Raw genomic sequence first — 22,500 nt, 5'->3', positions numbered from 1 at the left:
TTGTGACTGTATACTGAACACGTTTCTAGTTACAGCAGCTGTATCCCACTGTCAACAGAGAAGATGCTTGCAGCATGCACAAAGCGGAGCACGAGAGCAATGGTAGGTTCTGCTCTGAGGAATCATTTACATCATTTGATAGTCTGATTGGTTGTGCAATGAAACTTCTTTCAGGCCCCATTACAGAAAGCCAAATTACAATGTAAATTGCCAACCATCACACCTTAACTTCCTTTTGACTTATGACAATCATTATTTCATCATTTTTGAAACAGAAAACTGAAAAAAAGATCAAGTCCGACAAACCATTTCTAATAAGGCATTTTCTTTAGCTCACTACACACAAAACCTGTACAATAAATGCCTACCTTTTGAAGTCTCTAAATACATGCTGACACAGCAAAGTGGGTAAATGCAGTGTTATTCTGGTAACACAAGATTTTGCCTCTTGGCTGCTAGATTGATGCAGAAAAAAATACTGGATTGAAAGTTATCAGAACTCAACTTAAATACTCCTTTGCAATGAAACTATGCTTCCTCCTTCCAATTACTGTATAACTACATTTAGAGAGGTATTTAGGCAGGTTTTTTTTTTTTTTGGAGGTGGTAGGGCATTATTCAACTTCCATCAGACTGCACTTCATAAGTAACATAGAATTTAAATTATATCAATTACTTATGCACGTTGTTTTAATAGTATATTGACTTCAGTATCCTCGAAAACTTTGTTCAACGAGAAAATAATTATTCATTGTCTTGTTTTAAATGAATGTTTGCAAGATGAAGAAAAAAATAATGCACTACTCAATTTCCTATCCACTGTTGCAACAGAAGGTGAATTAAATACTGAAGTCATAATTGTACTCAAATAGTTATTTCAAAATCATAGCTGTAAGTATTTCCATAACTGTCAGAAGAAACGTGGTTCCTCTATCAACATACACATGCTTACAGCATTCCTTTCTCTCCCTTAGGAAAATTAAAACACGTATCAACATTGTGACATGGGAAAATAAAAGCCACCTTAACACCTGCTTCAAAGCAAAAAAAATAACCCCTAGAAAGTTCATTCACACCTAATTTCTTTCATTAATATCACAAATCTCTTCACATTTATTTTCCCTTATCAAAACATTTCCAGCATGGATACAGCCATTGACAATCTGTACTAATCTTTTGTCAAGTTAGTTCCTTCAGACTTAATTACAGATGGGAATTTTTCCTTATCTTCTACATACAGAGATTCAAACCTCTGCAGCCAATTATCTTCTATTGCCAACATGGCAGCCTAAAACCTATTGTATCCAATTCTTACTTGAAAGTCCACAAAGCACTTTTTTTTTTTTTAAACTTTCTTCCCTCCTCTTCTCTACAATTAGAGACTGCAGAAAGCTGACCTAGAAACCACACAATTCCCTCCGCAGTTTCATTTAAAAAGACTTCTACTCCTAGAAACAGCAAAGCAAGATAGCTGCTTTACTTTTCCCATACAAATCTCCTCCGTTTCTGCAGCTGAACAGATGACATAATATGACAGTCATTTTTCAACACAAAGGACATGGAACATTCCTTCTTTCATATTTGTGCATATTTTGCCTGTTTGAAATGTCTTCTGTGTTTCAGCCATGTTTTAAGCACTCCATAACTACGAGTCCTTGCATCAGACTTCTTCACGCTTCCCTTTTGCATGCTAATTAGAAGCAACTGAAAGACGTACCTATGCTCAGCCACAAAAAGGTCTAGAAAAATAATCCCTATAAAGTTCTATACAGGTGTCCCAATAAAGCCTAATCTGATAATCAAAAAAGGCATCTGTCTCCTCTAATGATTTTGAGAACATCAGCTCACATCAGCCAAGGAAACAGCACTGATGCCTTGAGAAAAGCATTTCTATGTGTTTCATGAAAATCTACATAGCAAGAGCTGTATCAAAATATGTCCCACCACTGAGGAGATGGTGGAAAGAAAAACCATTAAAGTGTCTCCCCTCTTTCACCCTGGATGGGCTTGTGTCATCTGCATTCACCTGTGAAGATAAAGACGATAGTGAGAATGCAGCTGTTCCGGAAGAGGGAGCAAGGTCCTCATACTCTAAGATACACTGGGTAGATAACTATCTTCTCTCTCATAAATGAAATGGTTGAGATCTTTTAGAATAACCAATTCCAAAGAAGTCAGCCTCTGAAAAGCCAGCATTGCCTTCAGTAGATGGTATTGATTGTTCCCCACCTCTCTATTCTTGTTGCCATACATGCTGTCCCTCTACATTCATTTGTATGCATTTCTTAAGTTCCTGCAGGCGTTCTCTCCCATTAAATTTGTTAATGGAAAGATTGTTCCGCTATACCCTCATATTGATGCTTCCCCTATGAGTTTGATGATAGCTAGCAGAGCAGTGAATTACACAATTGGTGATGGAACTCTGAAACAATGGCAGCTCCCTGCTGCTGCAATCACTACACCAGCCAGTGCCTTCCATAACCTTGGCTGTACCAAAACCGCACAGTGTACCGCACTGTTAGAGTGCTGTGCATTCAATTTATTCACGTTTTCAAAGTTTTAACTTTAACATCTGAACCATTCTTCTCTTCTTCGCAAAGACACCCCACGGCTTATTAAAACCCCATTAATTATGATAAATTTCTAAAATTATGATATATCACTTGGGCTCATTAACTACCTAACATAGAGATGAAAATATCCTACAAGAAGATTGCTTTCCACAGTGCCATCATTAAAAAAAGATCTGCTATATCTGCTTAATACTTATTAAGACACATTATTCAGAACATCAGCTTGGAAAATAGTTACAAAAAAACCAACATATTTAAAATATTTTTAATTGCAAAAATGTAGTATTTATACACAAGTGTTTATATTTGTAAACATTAAAAGATATTACAAAAAATCTTTAAAAGGACTTACAAAACATGGTAAACATTTCACGGAAGAACCTAGACCATTCTTCAGGTTTCATTTTTACTTCATTTACTAATGATCTGTAAACTAATCCACAGTTGTTATATAAAGGACTAAGGAAAGCTAACTGTCCAGCAGAGATGTCTTTGAGTTAAAAGTGAGGAAATAGCTTTTCTAGAATTCTTTTAAGTAGCAGCAGTAGAGCAGGACAATTGGACACATTCTAATATGGTGTTGGACTTCATTTAAAAAGCTGTCATGCCCCCACGTCACAATTGTTGAAAATTAAAATGATACAACAAGGCGACCATTTGGCAACGTTTAAAGACAGGCTCAGCCTCAACAATGTCATATATGAAGTATAATAAATTAATTCTTTATTAAGATAGATGTCACTGACACAGTAGTGTCAGCAGAATTAGGCCTGTAGTATTTTTTGGGTCACAAATTTCTTATCTTAGAGCACACACAAAAAGTATTTTTTGGACTACAAAACCAACCATTCCTGTTGTCCATAACATGACACACACATTGATTAGCCAGAACTAATTGAAAAAGTACTTTCTACTAGAAAAATAGTCTTTCACTAACCCTTGCAAACAGATGTTCGTGAAAGTTAGTTGCATTTACATATAAATTAAGATTTTCTTCTGTCCAAAAGCCTCCCAGAATTTTTCAGTTATAAATATTACAATCTGTTTCATCAATCTTTATACAATCATTTTTAATTAATTTAGAATTTCAGTACGTTCCTAAATTCTTTGTTTACACAAACTGTAAGCTAAATTGTACCTTCTGAACAAACTGCTTTAAGAAAAAAACCTGTGCATTAAAGGAAGTTTTGCTTGTTTCAGAAAAAAAATCAAAACACAATCATGAAAAACAAAATACATCTGATAAAAATAGGTTTGATACTGGTACAATGCCTGAAAGAACGTAGATATATGTGAGTTAGACTGTACTGGAAAAGCCACAGTTGAATTTAGCTGAATTTATTAATAAAATATTCCTACATATTTCAAGATTTACAGGCAAATATATGTAACACCTTAAAAAATAACTTCATAATTCAACAAAAAAGAAACACAGGATATGAGTAGTTTAGAAAAATGAAACTCACCAAAATCCGCAAACACAGACTGCCCAACAATCACCACACCACTGGGTATTTCTTTGCTTTTTCCAGCTTTAGAGAAGTTCCCATCCTATCAAACAGAACAAAGATGATGGAGAAACTGAACTGCATATCAAGTGATAAAGCTTGACTTTCAAACCAAAGAAAATACATATCAATAAAGAAGAGCTTAAATAGGTAAGAGAAAGCTCAACTATGGAAAACTGCACTGCTTGGATACTGGAATTGAGTTTTTGCATTTCTAATTCTTTGTGGAATCCTATGGATATCCAATAGTAACATTCTTCAGATAGAGTTGTCCACGCTTTTTTTTTTTTTGCATGTTATTAGAAACAGACTGAGTTTTCAGCACCAAAATCTAAATCATTAATTACTTTGAATACTAATGTGTATTTATGCACTGACATGTAATTTTATAGATAATATTTAAAAACACACATGCTTCTGATTTTCCTTCTACTAAGGAAATAATGATTTTACATTATGTCTGGTTCAGGTCTTGTTTTAATTGTCTATTATTAAAATCCTGACCCGCAGAAAGTAATATTCTAATATTTCCATCAGAAAGACAGAAGAGTGCTGGATTCTTGTTTATTATAAAATTGGATAACAACTGGACCAAAACCCATTTAAAATTTAAAGTTTTTGTAACCAAGTAAGATAATTCAAGGCCCACTTTTGTAGTCACTGCAATCAGTTCATGAAGTGACACAGATGCAACTATATATACCTAAGTTATAAAAAAAAAATGAAGAAAGTCAGCAATCTGTTAACTGACTTTTAGCCTGTGGACTTTATGAACAAAAAGTAACACGGCCTTGGTTTGTTCTCCAGCTACCACCTTTCTCATTCTTGCACTCAGAATTCTTATACATACACATGTTGAAAGAAAGGGGGATCATCAGATACCACTGATGGGAGAAATCCTCAGGTGGCTATAGTGAACGTGTCACAAGATGCCCTCAGTGATGAGGTGTCTGCAGTATGACCTACCCAACTTGATCTATGCCAAGTTTGGCAGCTACTCGTTTCGTTATCTTACCTTTCCCTAAGCTACTTGATGGTGGTTCTTATTCACTTCCTTCTCAGTAATTCCACGTAAAAGCACATGTAGAAATCCCTTCCCCCGGCAGCTCTTCCACCTTGCACTTGGCTCAAGCAGGGTCACCAGAGCTGGTTTCCCAGGACCATGTACAGGTGGCTTTTGACTATGTTCACATGGAGACTCCACAATCTGAGCCACTTGTATCAATGCTCAGTCACCCACCCACAAAAAAACCCAAAAAGTCTCTTAAGTTCAAAGAGAACTCAGCAGTTTCTACTATAACAAAAAAGTAAACTTAATGCACAGGTGTGAATACTCTTAACTACAGTAATTTAGGATAGCATGTAGTCTAAGGGATGCATTTAGTTTCAAATCAACTAATATCATTAGTTGTTATTAACAATGAGGTTCTTAAATAAATAATCATTTGACCTGTTTCTGCCCAACCTTGAGTTACACTTGTGATATTTGGTTAACATAGGACTTGGAATTTTCTCAGCTGTAACTTGTGTACATAGTCAAATGGCTAGGAGTGAGATTTTGAACCTCTGTCCCAAAACATGGAATCACAGTTCTAAGAAAGCTTAAAAAAATAAATCTTTGAGACTACAAAATTAGAAAAATCTTATCATTCATTTCTTCATAAACCATCGTGCTAAGTGTCAGTAGATTGCTACAACAGCTGATGACACAGCAGGAGTCCTGCTAATGCATGCAAAGTAAATCTGGTTGGTTACCTTTGCAGTCATGTTAAAAAAACCTGCAGAGAAATGTATGCTGACTAAAAGATTTCCTTCAATTCGGTTCAACTCATTCCTAACACCAGGCAGGTCAGACAACCTTTAATGTTTTGTTTGTTTGATGTTTCTGCATTTTAACAGAATGGTTATTTGAGTCTTCTCTCTTACCTTATTTACCCACGTCTCAAACTGAATGTTGGGTGGATTTGACGTAGTAAGGAACAAATCTGTGAGGGAAGAAAAAACAAGAGAAATAAAACATTTAACTGAAGAACATTTTTAAGCATAAAGAAATAGGCTTCAAACTTAAATATAATGATGTGTACTTTTTCTTAAGTCAAAATTAAAAATGAAAACCTAATAACAGCCTTTTATTACATCCTTTTATTTTGGATACATAAGTAACATATATGCTATTGACAGGAAGAGAAAAAGATGGAGAAACGTTTCAGGCTTCCTTTACACAAAATTCTTTTAAACATGAAAAAAGTACAAAAGAGTGCTTCAGAAAATTTATCTATTGATGCCTACTTAAAGAGGAGCTTATTCAGGAGAAGGGGAAGAAAGAAGTTTGTAAGGGGCATCAAAAAAAGAAAAAAGCCTGAGGGAGAAAAAAAAAGGATGATCTCTAGTGTACTGAAGATTTTAAGAAAATCACCCTTTAAAATTTAAGCACTTGATTTCTTTTCCATTGTCCTCCTTCTTTGCTTTCTAGTTTAAAATATCACTATTTGAGTTAGAACACAACCGTTATTCTGTGGGCAGAAAAAAATGAATTAAAGAAAAAAGAATATCAATGCCATACCCTGAGGTGTTTTACTGAATAAGCAGGTGGACTGCTGTACAGGGAATTTCAAATGGCACAACAAGGGGTACTGTCTTCCAGGAAAAAGGAAAAAAAACAGAACCTGCATATCAAATAAACAAAAACAACAAAATGGAAACAAAAGATTTTGCTTACAGGTTCCCCCTCCCTGATGGAAGTTATGTTAATTCTGTTCCCCTGAATACTTGAAATAGCAATTTCCTTTAGAGCACTCATGTGAAAAGCCTTATCATGATAATGTGCTTCATTGGAATGAATTTTATTGCTGCTTAAGCATTTCTTGAAGAGAGTGTCAGAAGACATAGAAACGGTCTGAAAATACCAGGGATGTAACTTAAAAAGCATTTATAAGCTCTGAATTTTGAACTTGCATGTAGAAGGAAGATTAAACAATACTGCTGATTACCACTGGATATAAAACAAACAAAAAAAAATTAAAATCTAATACATTTGTGTGTGGGGAAGGGGTTGTTAACAAAAGAAAAAACCACAGAAGAATGGAAGCTTCTATTTTTTTTTTCCAAGACTTAAATGATCCAATAGGTATTTCAAGCAGGGTTGTAGTACATTCATGCTGTAATCTGCACTGCAATTTGTTATGGACTACGTCACATACAGAGTATGCCACAACAGGCTCTTTCAATATTATATTTAAGTACACAGCAAATGACCAATATTTGATTAGCAAATATAATAGATTGCCTAACCTTTTGCAGACATTTTGGTTGGCACTGTGCCTCTTTTTTTCCCAAAACATCTCTGACTCAGTTTCCGGCACTGCAGCTCTGGCCTCTCACCTTTAATTGCTAAGCCAGTCCTCTCCCTGCCCAGTCCTCTGTGCAAGGAGAGATCCTGGGGACCATTAACACAGCATTCCTGCTGGTAATGCTATGCTTATATGTTTTGTGACTTTCCCGGAATTAGACAAAATAGCACAGCTGCTAATACAAGCCATAATTCACCTAATACTATTCTGCTAGAAATCTAGCTCTGAATAGTTGGTTATTACTAGGTTAAATAAATCCATCAAGTTTTTATGCAACACAGTTATGCTTCTATGGTAGAAAACACCACAAAAGGCAGATATGAGTTATGCTGGGAATATTACAAAGTCCTTAGCTCTTTAAATCGTTTACAGTTAAAACCTTAAGTTCATTAAAAATAAGAAGAGCAAAAATCAAACAGCATTCTCTTAACTAATTTAACATGCGATGGAGTTTTATTTATTAATTATTCTTAGTTTTAAAATCTATATTAATGCAGCATGCCATGCCAACTTCTTAGTAACAAAAAATATTTCCTTCAACGAGTAAATGCAGCGTCACCTATCCTTAAAACAGAAGAGAGAAATAGATAAATTGATGTTCTTCACATATTAATGGGAAGTCACATAAACATTACTAGGAATTAAAGTATTCATAAGCAGAAATGTATCTTGTTTTCATTTGAGCTTTACAGAGTAAACGTATTAGTTACAGCTCCTCAGAAAATATAATGGCCATGTTTGACACAAGAGACATTCCTTATTGTTCAGCCCAGACAGAACTACAACAGGTCACAGAAAGCCAGGCACTCAACAGGGACTGGGCAACAAGGACAGCCCAGTGAACTGCAAAGCTATCAATCCTGACCTCCAGCAACAGCCACTACCCGCTCACTCAAGTACTAGGGAGTTATGTGGAACAGGGCATGAAAGGGTACTCTATATTACTTTGTAAGAACATGCAACAACAACAGAAAAAGAAGTGATTTGCAGTGCATTTTTCTTATGCATTAAAAAAATCCCGTTTGTCCCCTCATCCTCAGTCAGGAGCAGATTATTCTAGTTTTCCTCTGCATCCCCCCCCCCCGCCCGTGATTTCATAAGTATATAGAAATATTCAGAAATAATTGCACAGGGACCAGACATAATAGAGAAGGACAAAAAGCAACAGGCACAAAATCTCAGATGTTAGGACCAGATTCAATAGCTTTAAAATAAACATTAAACAAGGGTGGGGGGGGACCACAGTAGCTGGTTTGTCACACGATAAACGCACGGAGTGCATTTAGCTATCTGCAGTGTAGGAGGAATAAATCAAGACACTAAATGTAACTCAAACTACAAAGAGGTAATAGAAAGACAGTAATTTAAAATGTCTCAAGTATTTACTTTGCTCAGAAGTGGAGGTGTTTACAGATTTAAAATCTTTGTTCAGACACTGTACAAACCAGGTATTTTAGTATGAATGCTTGTTTCATGGTTTGAGAGTAAGAAAACCGAGCTATGTTTTCAATAACTGCAGATTTCTATGGTTTGCAAGAGATCAGTATCAGTGCTGAGCATCACCTACTACAGTGGCTTTAAGATGAGGAAGTTCAGCAACATGCCTTTTTCACACTGAACTTCCTCCCACTGCTCAAGCAACCCTCAATCTCTTGGAAGCCAGTAAATTACTTTTGCCCTTTGTTCCTCTGCTACACCCCTCTGTCCCTCCTTGTCCCTAACTTGTTGTTTATGTGCTACACGGCCAATTGAGCCGTCACACCAAAGCAGCTCAGGCCTACTGTAATATTACACCACGCTGGTAAAATGCAAAGGCAGCCAAAAATAGACTATCTTCCATAAATAGTATAGATGAGCTAATGCCACGCTGCTTCTAAGGTAAAGCAACAAGCCGTGATTTCCCACATTCCCATATTCCCCATATTTCCCAATTTAATACAGCTGTAGGAAAGCTTCCTGTAGTTCTAGAACTAGCTGAACCAATTCACCTGCTACATTAATGCCAATTGTCCCCCTTAAACCAGCTTACAAACTACATGTTTCAAATTCTCATGCATGTTTTTGTGATTAAATCCTTTGGCACTGGAGTAAAATGAAACTTCAGTATTTAAAAGTAGCTTTCTACTTGGAACAAGAATATCATAGATATCAAAGCATGCATAAGAAGAACATTTCTTTGTGACAAAAGTAGTGTAAAATACCTCAATGTTATTTAGATACTTCAAATAACAATTTACAAATTTGTATAGTTTAGAATTGCAAATGTTTTCTTCAAGTCTGTAGGAAAGAAACCAAGCCTTAGAAAAACCCAGTCCTGCTTGGTACAGTACTTTAGATCAGATGATTTCCAAAGGTTACTTCCAACCTAACTTATTTTAAGATTCTGACTTTATTATATATGCTTTCGGTTGTTAGGAACAAGAACTCGTGAGATGGGGGGTCCATTAAGAATGTGTGATATTTATAAATATATTTTTCTATACAGCCATAGCAAGTAATCTTGGCAAGCATCTCCTTCCCAAAGGAGTGTCTGTAGCAGGTGTCTTTCACAACTGCTACTACAGATTTCCTTAGCCTATCATTACCACCTTCTTTAATATAGGAGGGCTGCAGGAGAATATACGGAACCAACAAATGCATTAAGATACGTACTCAGTACTCGGACGACATGACAATGAAGGGATACACAGTTCATTTCTACACTTTATATTTTAATACACTAATTATCTTGAAAACAGCAACAATTTTGCTTCTAGCAAAGCCATGAAAACTCAACACCTCTTTCCTACAAGGGATGCATCTCGTATTACAAACGCTACGGAAATGTCACTTTAAAGATATGCTGCCCCACTGCCTTTTGGAAGCAGTTGTGGCCACAGTTTCAGCTGAAGAAAACAAAACCATTTGCACACTGAAAATGATCCAGAGGAAGAAAAAAAAAAAACCTCAGTTTGGCCACTCTCCTACTGCCACTGCCAGAGAAAGAACACTGGGTCAATTGCATGGACCACTAGACTAAGCCTGCAAGGGCACTTCTTCATCTGTGACATGATGTAGAAAAGATGAGTAAAATCCTTAATAACTGGGATGTCCTCATATCAGATTTCCCAAAATTTAATGCTTACAGCCTAATTGAATGGCTAGAACTATGAAAAAGCATCATCATCAGGCAGGAAACGTTTCTCTTGAACAAATGCAAAGTGACGTGTGTCACATATAAATGTTCTGCTATTTTTGATTTAGCAGGCAATGGTTAACAAAAACAACACAAGTAATGGGAAAATTCGTAAACCGAGTTCAACACCCTAGAAATAAGAAAAAAATCACGGAGGTTACCCAGCATTTTAATCCATGAGACTGAAAACCAAATCTAAATATATACTAAATACATAATACAGAAGACGTCTGACACAGGCTATGACATAAAATCACACTATCATTTTACTCACAGCCTCACTTTCCCTTAAAGGTGATTTGGTGAGGAAATTTGGCTATTCTTTAATTTAATTGGCTTAGTAATAAAATGCTGCTATCCAATCCCTAGTACTACTAATCAAGAGTAAATACATATACCAAACACTGAATTCAGCATTCATTCTTACTAAAAAAAAAAAAAAAAGAGCTAGGTCACTATGAAAAATGTTGGCCCAAATTGCCAAATTCTAAACCAGCTCTACCCCCACTTCAGTTTGTGCAAGTGGCTCAGCAAGTATAACTGAAGGTTAGAAAAAGTTCAACACAGAGCTAGAGAGACAGCTTGGAAGACTTCAGCCCAACTGGAAAAATTCAGACAAGCTTACTAAAGCAGATAGTATTCCAAGCCCTACTTCCAAACATTAATTTTACTTATTAGCACCACTAAGAAATTACAACAAAGCCAAACTATACAGAATCTGCTTCAAGTTCACTTTTAATTAACCTTGTCCTTTTCCTTCACTTTTGAGTGTTATAAAAACCAGTACTATTTATAGATAGAGTGTTCATTTCACTAATAACTGATTTGACCTTTCTGTTTAATGTCAGAGGGCTTTACTTCAAAATTAAAACCTCCAGCAACTATAGTTATCTTCAGAAACCACCAGGGCATAAGCAATATTCTTAAGTTATAGCTTGATTTCACATTTCCTTCAGAACCTTCAGTTAATAAAGAAAAAAGCCCTTACTTTTAAGTGCTATCAAAATGCATGAATAGCAGTCTGTGCTTTCTCCTTACAAAACAAGGTGTTAACCAATTAGAATGTGCACGTGTGCATGCCAACCGTGTCTGAAAGATTTTTCATTTATGTGGAGGACTAGTTGTGTCAGTGCACATCTCTAATATGTGCAACATTTAACTAGAAGTCACTTGTGGATATGATCATCTATCTGCTTGTATGTATCGGCATATAAAATAATGTAATGAACTAGAAGTCCTTGCTGTAAATTCAATTTGAAAATAGACAATATCACTGCATTACAGCTTTTTTTAGTCCCTACACACATTTCAATTATGCACAAACCTAACTTTATACAAAAATACTATATACAGCCAGTCTTATTTCTTTACTACAAGGAAATAGCAAGCCAAACCTTACTATTGGATACATTTTGTGCCTCTATTCATAACTTGTTCCACTCAAGTACAGCAACCTTTTATCACTTGTTATTCAGATTTGTCTGGTCAAGTTGGCATTAGCAGTATACTAGATAACATGTAATACATCTACTGCCTACCTGAAATAATTTAGCTTTTACAATACATTTAAAAAGTACAACCACCAACACTAAAGAATTTACAAATTAGTTGTTGTGGATTTGTGTTGCTAGTCACATGAAATAGTAGTTACAGGAACCACTTCCAGCCACTTCATCCTCCGAAAAAACTAAGCAAAACCAAAAGCACTTTGTGTGTTCTGAACAAGCTAATTTGTGTTTACAAATCTTTATGAAGTATGGTTATAATAAAGGAGATTTTGGATTCCTATCCAATGTGCTCTAGGTGACCCTGCTTGGCAGGGAGGCTAGACCTGATGATCTCCAGAGGTCCCTTCCAACCTTAACAAGTCTGTGTGATTCTGTGATTATTTCTGCTTTTCAATTTTCATCTTTTTTTTTTTTCAAATGCAATAAATGTTTACCAGAACAGCAAATAAGGAAGACGATAAACAATTATAAACAATATAATTAAGCATTTAAATCCCTTTTCATTATTAAGAATGACTACAGAAAAAAACATATGTACAAATTTAAAAGCATCTTTTAAATAGAAAAGTTCTAAATTAGTTTTATGCCAAACGGTTATGCACGTGAATATGCAGGCCACGTTGGACTATTCCTCTGGTTTTTAGCACTCACACACGAGTCTTCTGACAGAAAAGATTTTTATTTTTATAATAAAACCAACAATGTTGTTTCAAGCAATGGAAAATGACCACATTCAGCATTATTTTCAGAACACATTTTCATGTTCCATGCTTCCCTACCCAACAAAATACTGAGGCAGAACCAGTTTACTTTTCATCTATTTGCAGCTGATTACCATAAAAATATCATATTATCAGTATATAACGAAAACCTTCAAAAGGAATAGCCTTTGAGATATTTCATTATAGCAATTTTAATAACTGCTAAGCAGATAGTAGAGGTGATAGGAATCTTTTAGAAGGATTAGGCAAAACAAGTTAAAATGGCTGTTTCTTTTCTCTAGATATCCTTACTTATCCTTTAATACTATTCATGATGTAAGCTATGATTAAGAAAAGCAGCAATGGCAGAAGCAGACCAATCCCAGCAGAATCAAGAGAATTACGCAGCTAGTAAAATAAACAACTCTGAGCTCATCTTATGAAAGGTTCACAATACCATGTGAAGTAATCGAGATAACCAATTTGGGAATAGAAGCAATAGTTAAAAATGCAACAATTTATAGACACGTTTGTTGAGAATGAGATTTCCCATGTATCTTTTATAATACATTTTTTGACTCCATTATTTGCTGTAAACTCTCAGGTGAGCTTTGTTATCTGAGCTTTAAACATGTAGGGAATTAAAGTCTGTTTAAGGAATGAAACAGTGACCAGGTATTACTGAGTATTTATTTTGGGAAAGAGCAAAATGAAAAAGAACAATTTGACTTCAAATGAAGACAGAAGATTTGTGTATATACACACACTTCTATTTTAAAATACGTCTCAAGCTAAGTTTTAAAAGGCCAGATAGTTTGTTTACAAACATAATGAGCCTGTTTATTTTGACAGAGAATAAACACAGATCTACTACATAAAATAAGCTTTTATGATAATATTATAGTCAGAGAGGTTACCAGCTTCCATCAAAAGGCAACCCAAAATTAAAGTACAACTCAATGAGAGTCTGACATCAAGCATTAGTGTATTCAGAATCAAACAATTACAAAACAATTACAAACAGATTACAACAGAAAAAAACACCTGTGGATTGAGTGATTGGTTTTCAAGAAGAAAAAACATCTACATTTATGGGTTTAAACTAAGTGGGAATCAAAGAGAAAACACATTGTAAGTGTTCTGGGACATTAGGTTTCTAGATTCCTAAAGCAAAACAACATATGAAAATTAACCATGAAAATTAACCAGTAAAGAGACTAGCAATTAGCTTACAGCAAGCTGTTTCTGACTAATGATTTTTCCACTTTATTCTTCCCAAAATCAAATTTATGAATTTTCCTTCATTGTCTGCAAACAGTTCCAGAAATATCTGCAATTATACACACCATGTGCTAGTATTCAAGACAAGACAGGTTGCAAAAGCAGTATTTCCAAAACTTTCAAATCACATAACCCAATAAGGAACAAAATATTTAATACATTAGATATTTTTTCATAGCACTCAATGATACATCTGTCACTATGAAAAAAGTGACAGTATGATGGAGAGCCCAAGGCAGTTTGTCTCGTACATTTAAACATTACTATTATTATTTTAAATATTTGCAGAACTATGGCCTGATTTCTTAGCAAACTTGTAACTAAGTCCATACAGATTTATTGTTTATTGGTAATACTTTTTTTACAGTAATTAAATACTTCAACTTTGGCTTGGAAAGACAGCATTAGCCCTACCAGAACATCTGATATTTGAATATGATTATTGATAATTAAAACAAGATAACCAGTAAGGAAAGGAAAAAAGAAAAAGGAACGTAGCAAAATTATCACTAGCCTAAGAATTTCAACTGTAGAGAAAGCACTTCTGATACGTCTATGAGAGTTTACATTACAACAGCTTTAAGATAGTTTAACCAGCATTCATCTAGTGACATATACTAAATTTAATCTTCACCTTGGTCCAAAGTACTTGTCTGAAAATGCTGACTGTGATACAAATCAACAATGGCAAAACATGTTTGTCTATTGTCTAGCTTGAAGTAGATGATCTGTAACAGTACTTAACTCCATAGCATATCTGTGGAGTTTTCCGTGGTCTTTATCGAGTCATTTTTACCTGTCTTGGCCCCAGTTTCCAATTTTAACACTTCCTCTCAATGTTTACATTCAGGTATTTCAACTGTGAAATCTTCAGGATGATGACCACATTGGGAATAGTGTTTACTCAATAAAACAGTACCATCTCCATCCCCGGACTAACACATCTGATACATATCTCTGAGAAAGACTGAGTTCCTATTTACTTCGAACTGAATGAATTAACACAAAGGTAAGTTACTTTTTACTCCTATTGCTCTAAGTCCAAATAGTTAAATCCTGTTCAAATACTTCTTAAGTCATGTGATATAAATCTTTCAGTTGGAGGACATGACATTCTTAAGGCAAGCCTCTTACCTAAGGAGCCTGCTTTGGACATGCTCACCTAGACTGTCCTGCTCTATAAAACACACCTGAAGTTAACCTGTTCAGACAAGCCTATGATTATTAGCTTCGATATTACGTTCTTAAGCTGTTAAAAAGAACAAGTGTGATTATGTATTACTAGACACCTAGTAACCTCATTCTAACAAGGCTTGGCACATTTTTCTCATCTTTCAGTCTATCTTAGTGCATGTACAAACATCAGCATTGACATAAGGTACAATTCTGACCTAAATGACTGGGTTGAAAGTTCTAATCCTTGGCAATTAAGAAGTGGGTTCTGGAATAGAGCTGTACAATTCAGGTGGAAAGGAAGAAAAGCCATGTGAATGAATATAACATTTAAATACAGCCAGTGTCTCACATTTAGATATATAAAATGTTGCAATTACACATACTTATTTCCTCCTTGCTGAAGTCATTAAGACTTGGAATTCCAAATTCAACAACACCATCTCATTTTTAAATATCTACAGTTTTATTGTTGAGAAACCAAACTTTTCATGTAAATGAACAGTTAATTTAACATTTTTCACCCAAATTTATATTTTACTTTTCACTGAAGTATAAGAGATGAAACTCTAATGAACTGTTGAATAAAAATTCAACCATAACACTGAAATGCACACAGATATACCTATTAAAGGACAGAAATACTCACTATTTTTATCTGAAGTTCAGTAATAATTTCACTGTTTTTAATTTCTAAGAGGTAGAACATTTCTCAACAGGCATAAAATTTTTTGTGCTAATGTAGCAGGGCACATCACACTAGCAATTTGCATCACTTCCTAGAGTCAAGGTATATGAAGTGTGACTATGAGGTAAAAATCAGTACTGCAGTAACTTCCTATACAGCTTTGAAAACATGCAATATGTAATATTTAAAACTTAATTACTTTTTGAGAATGTATGCGCATAGGTGCAAGTCTGGTGAAGCCAGACTCTTCTCACTGGTACCCAGTGACAGAGTAAGAGACAACATGCACAAACTGAAATAGAAACTCTTCTTAAACAAAAGAAAAAACTTTTTTTTTTCCAGCATGAGGGTGGTCAAGTGCTAGGAAACATTGCCCAGGGAGGCTGCAGAGTCTCCATCCTCAGAGAGGTTCAAAACATGACTGGACATGACCCCAGGCACTGTCCTAACTCCACTTTGAGCAGGAAGGTTGTACCAGACAGTTTCCAGACACCCCTTCCAACCTCCGCCGTTCTGTGAACTCTAAATTCCTCCCCGGAGCAACACGTACATAATACACATGGAGAAGACGCTTGAAAATTTGATATTTATTTTCTCCTTATCCACAAAGCACAAACAGACCCTTTTGTAAAAATTTTATACTGCACATTTTTACATGGATTATATAAGATCGCTAGCCTAACTCAAATTTACTTACTGAATTAAAAATTGTAAGAATCTACATGATGCTTTATTTTAAGACAGCAGCAACATTACTATCTGAAACAACCTAGTTTAATTCTCACCAAGAAAGATTAGTATTATCTTTGTTCTTGTTACTGGATTTGTAAAATCCTTACAGTTAGCCTTTCATGAAGCATTGTCAGGGATTAAAAACATCTTTATGAACATGTTCTCATATGAAGAAATCATAACAATTCAACTTCATTTCACCCAGAGCAGAGCAGCATGCCAATTAAAAGCTCTGTTTTGAGGGTTTATGTCTTGGCAGGTTGAAAACAGATTAGACAAGAAACTAGCAAAAAAAATTCTCAGCTCAGAGAGGATTTTTGGTTTTTCTTTTTCCCCTTTTCTCTCTCTCTTTTTTAAAATGTCAAGCACACTTTAAATCTCCTAAGCTGTTTATAATAATGGAGTTGCCAAAAATAGCCTAGCTAAAAAACACTGAATTGGCTGCATCTGTTACAGAACACAAAGAGCCCAAAAACATGGAAGAACATTAGAAAAAGGCCTTAAAAAAAAGATGGGGCATTCTGGAGGTTTTTATTTTTAAACAAAACCAGTGCATCTATTTTAGGTACAACTGTATCTTCATATTCATGAATAGTGGTACTGCCAACGAGTAAATACTCTGATTTTTTTCAGAGAACACCACAGCAGCAGCAAATGTCTTAATAACATTAAGACGTTTGGACAACAGGATTTCAGCATGCAGACTATATCCCTGCATCCTTGCCAATACCTCCCTCCTAATTACTATGATTTTAATCTGCACAAGGACCTATGCTTAATGAGTTTTGTCCCAACTCAGGAACGGTAGTGCAGGTTAATACTGTCATAAACATCTCATTTTCACTAGTTCTACCTCAACCAACCAATAGATTCCACTGACTTCACTGAAAAATAATATAACATCAATGATGCTCCTGGGCTGCCCCAGCTGTGCAAAGCAGGAACAGAGCTCATGAAACAGGAGAGACATTTAGCTGTCCTACAAAGTCTATCCAGACTGTACAGAGTGGGACACAGGACCAGTTAGGTATGTACTACAGCAATATCAGTACCTATTTCAGCAGTGTTTGGCAGAGGGCATTTACAAACACAGTATTACCAATACTGTGTAGGCAGTTAGGCAGTTTTTTTTTGTTCTGCTTTTATTTAAAACAAACCATCAAAAAACCCACAGCTGACTCGTTTTATGACTACTTCTCTGAGTCACTTGCCAAACCCTGTACAACCTAACACAAATTAAAGGAGACACTGTGAGTACACCAAATAGGTATTTTTTGGAAGAGGCACCATAAGTCTCAAGGTGCAATTTCATGCAGAAAAGGCAGACTACAACTGCTGCTACTAAAAAGAGGAGTGAGTCAAGTTCTCTCTGTGCTTATACTGGCTCTGGCAACCCTGAAACTTCATGCTGACCTGGATCAGTTTAATAACACAAGTGAAAATGAATCATGCTCCATGCACCCTCCCCAATACATTTCTTGAGCAGTCGCTATAGTGGATGAGAGAGAACTGCCATAAATGCACGGACAAGACCAGACGATTGGTGGCTTTTCATTTTGGCAGCAGACAGTCCTGGAATAAAATGTCAGTCACAAAGTATCAAATATCACTGGTACGGTATTATTTCTCTGCAACATATGCATTGCTCACTGTTGGTCTAGTTTTCACAGGGATCACACAAAACAATTTCCAATTCCCATTTTACTAGCAAAAAGTTATTCTCAAGAAAATAATTCTATGGCGATATTTTTTTCCAGCTTTCTTCTCAGAATGAATTATTTTCCTTGAAGTTTTCTTTAGGCTGCTCTAACATAAGACAGATTCCAGCCTGAGGAGTTATATCTGTGCTCTTACAAGTAAAAAAAAGTAAACATCTTTGAGTGGGGATGTTCACAGAAGCTTCTACTCACATTTTCAGATATAAATATAGATGTGAATCTATAAAAGCTCCCAGCACTCCCCCCACAAAGACACTGATTACTATTTTTTATTTTGCAGAGAAATCTCCATATATCACCAGCACTAACAGGAACTCTCTGGCCATTTTGTAGACCAACTTAGCTGTCACAGAAAACTTTGAACAATTTTAGCAAGAGTGCTCAAACTGTGATTGATCTACATAAACAACTTAGAGTTCCTACCTTCACCTACCTGTGAGCTTTTATGTCAATATATTCATGTTAAAAAGTTACCTGGATTGGCCATCTACTCTGCTCATGCCATTTAACCAAAACTCTAAAGGGTGTATCAAGCTAAGTGCCTTAGAATTGGTTATTACATTACACTAATTATAATAAGCAACCATATACTTGATTTTCCAGTCGGAATTTCCACTTGACAGCTTCATGCAGCAATGTGCCAGAAATGAGTATTAGTTTGACTATGTGCTAAAGCAATTAACTTAATCCATAGAAATGAAAAGCATATTAATTAAGTTTATGTGCTCTTTCCTCTCTCGTTCCCACACGACTAAGAAGGAAAAAGAAGTAACCTTTCTTTCCAAAACTACCATATATGAATTGATGTATAAAGCATATCTATCAGAAGAGAAAACATTTCAAAATCCATTTAGTGTTTTAAGAAAATAAATGAAGTTTAGCAGGATGTTTAAATATGCTTTGAGATACAAACCACGTATGGAAGCGATGAATAGATCCACTGTACTTGAAGGCTAAACTGCATTGCATGTTTCACCAAAACAGATAAAAATGACAAAACAAAATCACCAGCAACAAAACAAGAATACAGTTTATCAACCTTAAGAAAAATCTTCTTCAGTATTGTTTGTGAATACTGAACTATAAATAGCTTTTACGATTGCTCATATAGTAATAGAAAAAGTCTCACATGCAATTTTCTCAGTGATAGAATAAACTATAACAAAATGGAAGGAAATCATATTGAAGTCTTTAAGAAACAAAATAAGTCCAGTGTTGAAAATACTCTTCTGAACAAACTATAGAACTATTTCAGACTGCAGATGAAGAAAATGCAGCAAAGCACCTAATTCAGTTGCAAACTGAACACTAGAATACAGCATCACTAAGAATAGGAAACAATGCTTGATTGCAAACAATTATTCAGACCAAAATAAAAGTGTGATTAAAAAAAATATTGCCAGAATGAATAAAAAGCATTATTCAAAGTGCAGATATTGATTAAAAATCAAAAGTAGCAAGGTCATAATCACCAAAGATAGCATTCTAGATCCAACTCTTTAAAACTGTCCGTGACATTGACCGAAATATTAGAAGAAAATATACAATACACAATATTTTATTCATGAATAATTTTAGGAATGTATTTAATACTTTTATGACTTACCAGCTGTGAAGTCATTATTTAAATCTATAAATGCATGAGAGTGCGGTATATACATTCTACTTTGAGTATCTAATGCAGCATGCAATGATAAGTTTCTGCAATGCAAGAAGAAAAAACAATACATTTCATCAGTGCTCATGGACTGTTAAGCATAACAATATACCTTTAAAAATTAAAATAAATCACATTCTCCTAATGTTAAGTGAAAATTACTACTTAGCTTACGATACACTAAATGACTACAGTAACTGTTCGAAAGGTTTTGCAAAGGATGAATCATAGAATCTAACCAAAGCCCATCCTCTATTAGGTTTCTAAAATAGCTTTATTTGTACAGAAAAGCATCACTATGCACAAAGTTTAGAGCCTTCACTTCCACTATAAATTCTGAAATACTGCTCCCTTCCCACAAGTAGTTTTACTATCAGTACTTTCGAAATCTACTTTCAGATCAATTAAGATGAACAAAACCAGACATAATCACATACTGTTAAAGCAGCTCATGCCCGCTACATGTAAAGGGACTTGATTTTCAGTCGTTTAGTAAAAATCAGAACAAGAATTAAGCTATCACATTAGGATAGACCATAGGCTATGTCATTTCCCAAGCAGGTGATTAAATATATATTTAATTTAACATAAATAACAAACAAATCAAGCAACCCCCCTAACCCTCAAAGAAAACCCCAGAGAAAACAAAACGCCATACACTGCTGGTTTCTGTTTTAAAAATGACTGAACTTCCAGCAAACCTCCCTATTAGCACCATATTTGAATATAAAAAAAAAGAAAAAATTTCAAAGGCGTAGTGGTTGAATCAAATACATTACTTTCAGGAGCTTTAGCTAATACACTCAGAAAAATCTCTATATGCAATACACATCAGCAGGGCAGTTATATTACTGCTTTCTAGAATGACTTAGTTTACTGCAGTGACATGATTAACTTAGTCCTCTTTATTGCAATCATATCACATAAAACTGTAGCCAACTCAGACAACTCTTAATGACTGCAAAGTGGCCCTAGCTACTCCTTAACACAAAAGATGCAATACAGAGAATATCACTTGCATGTACTTATTTTGCAACTCAAAGTTGTCTGCCTTTTGCAGCAGTTCTTTTTATGAAAACTAATAAGCCGAACAAATACCTTCCTTACTAAAAAGCTCAACACCTTTACATACTGTCATAGAATGTTTAAAGATACACAGGAATGCAGACTTGTGTATGCAGAGTTCCAGTCTCATGTCTCTTTCATAAGAACAGAAGCAGATGACTGAATAAATTATCGAAATTGACGCTAATAAATATTTAGCTTACCCGCCTATAAATATCTGTGGCTTACTTGAATCGCTTGTGACACCAAAGATGTCAGGAATCAAGTCACCATTAAAGCTGAAAATGAAAAACAGTTTCAGTATTACCTTACTCATTACAGAAGACAAAACTGGTTGCTCTTAACTTATCCTGTATTTGGTTAGCATTTTCCCCCAAGCAATGATGAATTTTCATCTGTGTAGTCTTATCCAAGTTTTGCCTCGTCTGAGCTGCTGATAGTAGTATGCTTCTTCGAAAATTTATAACTCTGCCACTCACTTGATTTTGCAGCTGTATAAGTCACTTTTTGTCACTTAACGTGAATAATAATTCTAGTTATTTTGCTTAAAGATTTTTTCAGATTTAAGATGCAAAACGGATCAAAAACTTCTTACTCAAGTCTCTTACCTCCTCCACCCTTCTAAAATAGATATTCTCCAATTTCCAGAAATGTACCTAGTTTTTGTCTGCGTATATCCTGCATGGCAGAGGCTTAGTGAAGACAGAATTCCATCATCACTGGAAGATGAGGTCTCAGCAGCATAATCAAATAGAATCACAGCTTATTTGACATTGGAAATAGGGCTTGAATATATACTGAAAACATAATATACACTGCTTACAAGAAGTAACAGCTTTATACAAAGGGAGCCTAAATTTGCTCCTTCCCTTGACATATCTGCTCCCATCCCTCCCTGCAATACTACGCACATATTTTACAGTCATTTTAATGAAGGGATATTTTCACTTTGATAAGCCAGTAAGGTGACTTGTTACCTTCAAAATTCACAAAAAATAAATGGCTCTTTTTCTGCATAAAACACCAAGTAATGAAATTAAAAAAAAAAAACCACTAAAGCTTATTTTATTTACTATTGCCAGGCTGATATATGAGATTTGTAAAGATGGATGATATGTTTCAATGTCTTTTGTTAGACCAGTTGACATTAAAGAAGCCATCCTTTTATTAAAATGAACACATTTGAAATTTTAGTGTTCAAATATACGTATCCAGTTGCTGTTAGTCACTGTTATAAAACATTTTTTCTAAAAAGATAAGCTATACTTACTCCATTACTAGAGGCTCATCATGAAAGGTCTTATTTAGCATAGTTTTATGGTTAAGATCTGAAAACAGAAAATAGCCATTTGATTAACTTACCAACATGTT

The 22,500-nt window shown here is 35.0% G+C and overlaps 1 protein-coding gene across 1 annotated transcript in view; it reads right to left on the bottom strand.

Moving 5' to 3' along the window:
- The window catches only part of ITFG1 (integrin alpha FG-GAP repeat containing 1), a 71,847-nt gene that overhangs the window by 44,425 nt on the left and 4,922 nt on the right, over positions 1–22,500 (bottom strand). Inside the window, exons 4-8 of the mRNA XM_080552945.1 lie at positions 22,400–22,457; positions 21,333–21,407; positions 20,014–20,108; positions 6,008–6,066; positions 4,040–4,124 (exon numbers count right to left, since the gene is read on the bottom strand). Coding sequence (XP_080409071.1) covers positions 4,040–4,124; positions 6,008–6,066; positions 20,014–20,108; positions 21,333–21,407; positions 22,400–22,457 — 372 coding nt within the window. The remainder of the gene's footprint in view (positions 1–4,039; positions 4,125–6,007; positions 6,067–20,013; positions 20,109–21,332; positions 21,408–22,399; positions 22,458–22,500) is intronic.

Source organism: Anser brachyrhynchus (assembly GCF_964034855.1).
Source record: "Anser brachyrhynchus genome assembly, chromosome: 12".
In the NCBI taxonomy this organism is placed as follows: domain Eukaryota; kingdom Metazoa; phylum Chordata; class Aves; order Anseriformes; family Anatidae; genus Anser; species Anser brachyrhynchus.
This window is presented reverse-complemented; position numbering and strand designations above follow the sequence as displayed.